At 36.0% G+C, this 9272-nt stretch overlaps 1 protein-coding gene across 1 annotated transcript in view; it reads right to left on the reverse strand.

The window, feature by feature from the left end:
- The window catches only part of LOC102861313 (CDK5 regulatory subunit-associated protein 2-like), a 138201-nt gene that overhangs the window by 36200 nt on the left and 92729 nt on the right, over window positions 1–9272 (reverse strand). The window contains exons 6-7 of the mRNA XM_006887102.1: window positions 3383–3530; window positions 2119–2177 (exon numbers count right to left, since the gene is read on the reverse strand). Coding sequence (XP_006887164.1) covers window positions 2119–2177; window positions 3383–3530 — 207 coding nt within the window. The remainder of the gene's footprint in view (window positions 1–2118; window positions 2178–3382; window positions 3531–9272) is intronic.

Consider the following 9272-nt stretch of genomic DNA (forward strand, 5'->3'; position numbering starts at 1 on the left):
GGATAATCTGTTCTGCATACAGGTTGAAAAGGTATGGAGATAGGACACATCCCCGGCGTACACCTTTCCCAATTTTGAACCATGTAGTGTTTCCCTGCTCTGTTCTGTTGACTGCCTCTTGGTCCAAGAATAGGTTTTGCATTAGCACGATCAAGTGTTCTGAGATTCCCATTCTTCTCAGAGTCAGCCACAGTTTGTTATGATCCACACAGTCCAACACCTTTGCATAATCAATGAAACACAGATATACATTCTTCTGGTATTTCCTGCTTTTAGCTAAGATCCATATTTAGTTTCTCATGTCATTCATAAAAACTGAGAAACAGCAATTAATTGACTGGCCTTTTAGGGAAGAGGGTGACTGATTTATCTCATTCAACATGATAAACTTAATCTTTGTCATGTTCCAATATATTTTGAGAACTCATTTACCCTTATCTTTGAGTAATATTCCATTGCATGTATGTAGCACATTTTACATATCCATTCATTTACTAGTTGGTTTCTTCCCTCCCCCACCCCCATTGTGAACAGTGCTACAATGAATCTAAGCTAATCTAATGTTTAATTGGAATACTTATGTTCACATGGGGTATAACCAGTCATTCATAGAAAACCTTTCTTCTCAATTGGTGCTTTAATGGTGAAACTTTTTGTTTTGGTTTCTTACTATACTCCTCCTCACAGACAGTGGTAAATGTGGACCTTTCCTTTCTATAAATGGCAGCACAGGTTAAACATCTGGAGAATAGCTGTATCTCAGTATAAGAACCTGGTATATTCTCAGTAAGGAACTAGAAACTAGAAAATTGAGATTTAATTTTTCATTTTAAAGTTTGATTGCCATAGATGCTAAACTTATCTTTTGAAGTTATTTTTAAAAGAACTATAATTGAGCTTTCACTGTTATTGTGGGTAAAGCCCTTTGAAAAATTTGTATCTTAAACATTAAAAGATCATGAACTACAACAGTAGCCTGGCTAAAATTCGAACCTACATCTAGGCACAGATGATTACTGAGCTCTTGAAACATGGCTAGTGCAACCAAGAAACTGAATTTTCAATTTTATTTCATTTTAATTAACTTAAATTTAAACATTTCTTTTTAATTCTGCTTTTTAAAAGTAGTGGTAAATAGTTTATGCAATTTGAGTTTGTGAATGTACTTCTGTCAACTGTAAATTTTGTGAACTCTACATATATTTTCAGTCTAAAATTACTCAAGAATAATTTTAAGTATGCAACGTACTATGGTAAACACCAGGACTATATTGATGATAAGATACTATAGGGCAGGGAAGACCAACAATAAGACTCAAGCACAGGAGGAGATTTTCCATCTTTTCCCCTCATAGGTGTCAGTAAATTTAAACCAGCAGAACAAGAGTTCTGTAGTAGGAAACATACAGAAAACCAAAACAGGAGCTCCTGAGCTATATGACAAAGAGCAGGAACTGTCATGGTCTTGCTGTATTGGATGAGTAGAAAGCCTAAATTAGTAGATAGCAAAAGAAGTCCTGCTAAAAACATATATTTTCTTGAGCAACATAAGCCAAATTCATTCACATACAGAGACATTATACATAACCCCACATCTGATCTGAAAACAGGATAGTTCATTCTTAAATACTACAATCATTCCACAATCTCAAACACATCTTTGAACTTCTTATGCATTTTAACTTTGAGTTTTGTTACAGTCAAGAAGGTAGATCCTCAATTATTTCAAATAAAAGAAGAGGACATGATGCCGGGAAGAATTAAAGGAGAGGAAGACCCTCAACCAGGTAGATTGATGTGATTACTGCTGTAATGGGCTCTTGTGTCAGGAAGTGTGAGGAGGGTGCAGGATAGACCAGGTTTCAGATCTTTTGTTCATCGAGTTGCTATGAGTTGTACTCAACTCAATGGCACCTAACAACAAACACATAAGTTTATTTATAAAGAAAAAATCTCTATTCATTTCAAACCACCATACCCGTATAATGGAGGAGATTAGATGTATAACTCAACTTTTCTCTGTATTGCCAGACAAGCAGCACACTGCGTGATTTCACCAATTGTGCTGATATTTCAATTTAAAAGAGTCATTCATCAATGTAAAAAAAGATACAGTACCCTCTGAATGGCTTTATGATCCTTTTCTGCCTTCTCTTTCAGACTTAAAATTTCAGCTTCTGTAAACAAAAGAAGAGTGAGGCCAACCATGAAATTACATGCTTATGCCCCTGTATTCAAACTGCGTGCTTCAGGCAGGCTGCACACCGCTGGCAGGCATGGTGGACCAAAGTCCTAGCAGGACTGTGACCTTCACAACTGCCCTTGACATTCATAGCCTTCTTCCTGCTGTTCAGACGGCTGGTCAGATAGGGATTAAGAACTAAGTTCAAGATTCAAGTGTGGCTGAGGGCCGAAAGCTTTTCATCAATACTAGCGATGGACATTTTTGCTGTTAGTCACAGCCAATACAAAGTGCTTTAGCAGGTGCCACTTTATGACTCAGGAAAACTACGAAAACCTGGGGGTGGGTGGGGAAGCATGATACCACATCTGAAGAGAAACAAAATTACACTGGCATGATGGAATCTGATATTCCAGGGACATTGAAATAGATCTGATTTCATCAATGCTTTGTTAAAATATCTATTATTCCAAATAAAAAAAGATTTTTTATTCCTTCTTCATTGCTTTTCACAACAAAGATTATGATAATTTGCATAACTGAAAGAATAATATATGAAAGAGTGCAATAAATAAATGTAACTTTGATCATGGAAATGCATTCTAAATAAATTTTTTATTAAAAGTGGGAATATAATATACAAATGAAAATATGTACCTAAAAATAATATAGAAATTTAAACTAACATTAATATAAAAATTCAAAATAATTTAGTAAGTACTAGCACTTCCCCCCTAGAAGTGCTGGTTCTGTTTCTCCACAAAGTATTTACATGTTATGTATACTTGCATCTGTAAATTTATCAATTTTAAATAATTAGTTAAGCATATGAAGCAGAAATCAGCAGGAGTTTCTGTTAGTAACATTTGTAAGTGAAGAACAGCACTAATTAGAACATTGGGGAGAAAACAACAGTGAGTTAAAGTAGGACAGCTCAGAAGTATAACTACAAGCAAGCAAGGAGTCCTATCTTCAGTAAAACGAAAAGTTGGCTATCCAACTGCTCTTTTAAATGTAAATAGGCATGTGAATAATCAAGTGCATGGCAACAATTGGGAAAGCCGGACGCAGAATGATTTCACCAATTGTGCTGATATTTCAATTTAAAAGAGTCATTCATCAATGCAAAAAAACCCAACAAAACACAATAAACCCAACATCAGGAATTTTAGTCTTTCAAAACTGACTTCAAAAGATTACCTAATACTGTATTTTCTTTCACTCTGAATTGTATCTCATCTTCAAGTTCTGAAATTATTTCAGTCAGTCTCTCATTTTCCGCTTTCCATTCCAAATTTTCCTTTTCTATGGATACTTTTGGAAAGCTGAGCACTTTGGCAAGGGACTCCTGAAAGATGAAGAATTCCATAAATCTAAGCAGGGAGCCACAGATTTGAATATGCAGTGCAAGGACAATACAGATACAGAAGAGCTATCATATAATTTTCTGAATACTATTACACACTTATAATATGAATAATAGAAAGGAAAGCGACTAAATAGAGCTTTCTGGAAGAAAGGCTGCAGTACATTATGTACAAAGACCACAACACATGGGGACATTTTATTGACAGGAATAATGCATATCATACTGTTTGTGTGCCCTCATCATTCAGGTCAATTCATTATGGAAGCTGTGTCCGGGAAGGCAGCTGGGGCCCCTCCACCCACACTTCCCTCTGTGTATGTCTGAAGCACTGCCCTCCGTAACTAGGCAGACTGGGGAGACCATGGACGGGCAGCGCCAGGGGGTGGCAAAGTGCATGGCTAAGGAGGGGGCTTGTTGCCTTTGTGGCATTTCCCAGTGTCAGTGCTGCCAGTGTCAGGAGGAGCACATCACATGTCAAAGCGGTGACGTTTTCAGGCTGGGAGCCGCATGGAGTCCATCAGGCACACGGATATCCACACAGTTGGTTTTCTGCTGGGTGGAGGAGCCACCCAGAGGCAATTCATATTCTGAACATTAACGTGGCTTTGCATGCCTGTCACACTTGGACTGTGCAGGCGTTTAATGCTATTGAAGACTTCGGTTTAAATCTCTATGCAAACAGTGATTACCTTGTAAGAAGGTTTCAGGATAACTTACAACAAAAGACTTTAAAGTTATAGTTTTAGTAAAGCAAACTCATTTACATTCTTATTATGTGCGTCTTTTGTTTAAATCTTGCCACGTCCATTATGGCAGAGCCTTTTTCTTACGCAATTGAAGCTTATTGGGACAGCGACTCTGTTTTCCTCCCTCTTGTCTGTTTCAAAGCTATTGAAAACATCTGAATATACTCTCTTATGGCTGTCTAGATTTTAGTGCCACACAGTTGTTGTAGTTGTTGGTTTTTTTAAAAAAAAATAAGATATAATGCATAGTAGAAACTGGGTGCAGAACTTTATGCTTCACTGTGGCAATATACTAAGGGGATTATGCAGTCTCAAATTATTACAAAGTATATTTAAAAGTATATGATTATCCTAAAAAGGTTAAAGGCTATATACACATTGTTTCAAAACTGTTACATGCACTAGAGATACATTTTAAACTTTAATCTTTAAACCTTTTTTTTTTTTGGGTAGTAATTTCATGATGGCACATAAATAAGAATAAAATCTATGCCTACAAAAATAAAATCATGTTTCTCTCCATACTAATTTCCTATTAGAATTGTATTTGAACTATAAGTCTCTGAAAGATATTATGAAAAAGTTTTGTGATCATAATGGTTTGAAAGAAAAATAAGTAGCTAAAATATTTCGTAGTACACTAAAAAAATCTTAAAACTCAAAGAATAACTACTAATGAAGATAATTAGCCAGGGTTAAATATTATATAATTTTGTTAAATATTGCAATCAGTCCAACTGTAAATCCTCTTGAGTCTGATGCAACACTTCATTAAAATTTTTCAAACCCAAAAAATTTTTAGCTAATGAGAACTAGCATATCTTTTTAGTAATTAAGAAGTAAAACTATTGTCCAAATAAAAGACAGTCACCAGTCATGAATTTATTGCCTAAATGTTATTCAAATTGAGACCATCAACAAAAGTATTTCTAGTCTAAAAAGAATTTCTAGAAATCAGCAGCAGCCTTATTAAACTTCAGGATATTTCTTCTAATAGTGACAGAACAAGCACATTGATAGTAGACTATTACAAACAAAACATGAATTCCACCACTTGTCTGTCATTGGGGCTTACATGTTGCTGTGACATTGGAAGTGATTCCACCAGTATTTCAATTAATAGCAGAGGACAGGACAATATCACAATAGACAGGTTTCAACAGAGCTTCCAGACTAAGACAGACTAGGAAAAAGTCAAAGCTACACTGAAGGCATTAGGGAAGAACAAGTCTCTAGGAATCCACAGAATACCTTTTGAGGTGTTCAATAAATGGATACAACACTGGACATTCTCACTGTCAAGAAATTTGGAAGACGACTAGCATCCATGTTTGTGCCTATTTCAAAAAAAGGTGATACAAAAGAATCCAGAAATTATTCAACAATATAATGAAAACGATATGCAAGTAATGTTTTGCTAAAGGTAATTTTAGATTAGTTGAAGTAATATACAGGCAGGCAACTGTCAGAAATTCAAGCTGAATTCAGAAGAAGACACAAAACAGGAGATATTACTGTAGACATCAGATATATCATGGTGAAAAGCAAAGACATCCAACTGTGTAGTCTATATTATTGAAAACATTTTCAAGAGTGAGAATTCTAAAGACCTAATCATGTTTATGCAGAATCTGTACAGGGACCATGAAGTAATCATTTGAACAGAACAAAGGGATACAGCATGACTTAAAATCAGGAAATTTATATCTCAGGATTGTATCGTCCCATCGTACTTGCTCAATTTTTATAATGACCAAAAGATCTGATAAGTTGTACTACATGAAGAAGAATGTAGCATCAGGATTGGAGGAAGACTCATCATCAAGCTGCATTATGCAGATGACACAAACATGCTTGCTGAAAATGAAGGAAACCTGAAACATTTACTGATCGAGATAGCAAAGATTATAGCCTTCAGTATGATGTTTCGAAATAAAGAAAAGAAAGATTCTCACAACTAGACCAATAAGCACAATCATGATGAAAGAATGAAGAAAAGAATTGTAGTTGCCAAGGATTTAATTTTGTTTGAGTCTGCAACCAATATTCATAAAACCAAGAGTCAAGAAAACAAATGATCTTTTCTCTATTCAGGAGCAAAGATGTCACTTTGAGGACTAAGACATGTTTTACCTAAGCCATGATATTTGTAATCACCTCACACGCATATGAAAGTTGAACAATGAATAATGAAAAACAACAGAAATCATAAAAAAAATAAAAAGCATTGATGAACTTTAATTATGGAATTGGCAAAGACTATTGAGTGTACAGTGCAATGCCAGCAGTTTTATCTTGGAACAAATACAACCAGAATGCTCCTTGAAAGTAAAAATGGCAATCCCTAAAGGAGGGCATCAAGCTCGGGTAGAAGGTTAGCTGGGGGTAATGACAGGAAGACTCTCAACAAAACGGATTGACACAGTGGCTGCACAAATGGGCTAAAAAAGGGCAACACTTTTGAGGATGATGCAGGATTTGGTAGTAGAGTTTTGTTTCACTGGATACATGGTCATTAGGAGTTGGCAGCTAACAACAACAAACAAAAATTTAAAATTAGATGAAACTGAAAATTTACAGGTAGTAAATTTACAGTGGTTAAAGACAAATGAAGGTATTGCACTACATGAAAGAACACACAAGGAAAACAAGATTTTTTTTCCCCACCTAACAATCTACAACTTCTCTTCTTTACAGGTTAGTCTTTAGCTCTGTCCCCACCATCTGTCAGCTGTAGGAACTGCAAGTAATTAACTATTCAGGCTCCCACAGCAATGAGGACACTCATTAGCAAAATGAACAAAGGGACAGTTCTATGCTGCTACAGTCATCTGTCACACTCTGAGTGGCAGGTTTTGTGGTTGTGTTCTTCATACCATCTGTCCACAACAGTAGTTTTGGCTTGCTGAAACCATGCAACTTCTGGAAAATAAACTACATTAATAAAACAAGGCTATGAAGGAAAGAGATCATTAAAAAACTGTTAACACCAAGTAGCTCTTTAAAGTCACATTACACTCTCAGTGAGATTGTATGTGATATAAGATCATTCAGATATTTTAAATGTGTAAAAGAACACAATTAAAAGTTTTCCTAGTGTATTGCGAAAATGAAGACTTCTTATTGTTACCCAGGAATATAAGGAATGTTTGATCCAATTGATTTATACCCTATTTCTTATCACTGTCCCTGGGTTTCAGAACTTCGAAGGGAATCTTAAAAGAATAATTTCTATAAACAGATATGCTCAAGAGCCTTGTTACTCAACGGGTGGTGCACGTACAAGAAACTTCAATATCACCTGGAAGCTTGTTAGTAATGCAGAATGTCAGGTTCTACCCGGGGCCTACTGTATCAGAATATATATATTAGCAAGATCCCCAGGTGATGCTAATGCACAGTAAGTACTGAAACGTGCACTTTTAAAGCACGCATATGCTTTCTCAGAAGTTTCTCTTTGTAGGGATTGGTGTCTTGATTTTGCAGCCTCCTTGCAGGGCTTAGACATCTCAATTTGATACTGGGGGTGGGGTAAGGTATTGATGCATGCCCATGCCCCGTTACAGTCATGGAGAAGAGCAGGTGCTTCCCCAATGAGTGACAGCCAGGACAGCGGCACACTGGGATAGCACAGCCCTGCAGAGCTGTCATTCTTGAATGACAACTCTGTTTGATGTTGTCAGCAACTAGCAGAGAAGTTCATCCATGGAGAGTGGGTGGGTGATGGTTACCCATCTCATCCATACTGGGTGACAAAATGAAAAAAATCTACTCAAAATATCAGCATCATTTGAAATTAAAATGCATGCATACATAAGAACACATGTACATACACACATACGTATATTGACAATCTAGCCTCTATTGTATTTTCAAAGGGATTTAGGAACATACAACCAGGGAATCTCGTAATAGCAATATTGTACAGATAAGGCAGACTGGTTTCCCATAGGACAAGATCTGAAAGACTCTTCCAAGAAACACAATTAAAAAAATTGAAGGGCTTGCATTTTCCAAAGAAAATATATAAATGGCCAATAAGTACATGAAAAATACTCAGTAATCATTATTTAAAGGAAATAATAAAAAGGTTCTATAGTATGTGATTCTATTTATAAGAAATATTCAGAGAAGACATAGCCAAAGATAGAATGCAGATGAATAATTTCCAGAGGTAGGGGGAAATTAGAGGAAGAGAAGAAATTGCTTGGTGAGTAAGGGTTTTTGCATGGGAGTGATAGAAGTATTCTGGAATGAGAGCAAGGTATTAGTAGCACAACACTGGAAAAGGACTGTGTACCACTGAACTGTTCATGTTAAAATGGTTAACTTTGCATGTGAATTTCACCTTAGTAGGTCTTGGGGTTGTTTAGGTTTGTTTCCAGTTAATCAGCAAGAAAGAAAAAGGATTTTGCAAATTAAGAAAACTTGAAAATCTAGTTATTAGTAATACAGTTATTTAAGGGAACTCCAGTAGTCTAATGGATAAGGACTTTCACACTGCCAATCCAAAGGCACGTGGTAGCACCAGCAACTCTGTGGAAGAAAGAGGGCCACTCTCTTTGAGATTTACAGTCTCTAAAAATCCACTGGGATGGTCAGCTATTGGTCAGTTTCCACTCAGTGACAATGAGTGAGTGAAAATTATTTGTGATTTGACTATCAAAGCAAACTAGGGCTTTCCTATTGTTTTATCAGTTAAAGTTTTATGTTGATGTTAAAAAATTATTTTCATCATTACTTGAAATTTTAAAATTCTTTCTTCAAATTCTATAATTCCATTTTAATTCAGGGCCCCAAAAGAATTCATTTCAACTTGATTTTCCAACTGAAAACTTGTATTCTAATATAAGATTATAGGTTCACAGAATCCTCAGGTGACTCTTACAAATCTTCAAGAACTACCTGAGGATCTAAAGGCATCATCCGGGGTGTGTGTGTGTGTGTGTGTGTGTGTGTGTGTGTGTGTGTGTGT

The sequence above is a fragment of the Elephantulus edwardii genome, unplaced genomic scaffold, assembly GCF_000299155.1.
Source record: "Elephantulus edwardii isolate Elephantulus edwardi_28Jun2011 unplaced genomic scaffold, EleEdw1.0 scaffold00054, whole genome shotgun sequence".
Classification (NCBI taxonomy): Eukaryota; Metazoa; Chordata; class Mammalia; order Macroscelidea; family Macroscelididae; genus Elephantulus; species Elephantulus edwardii.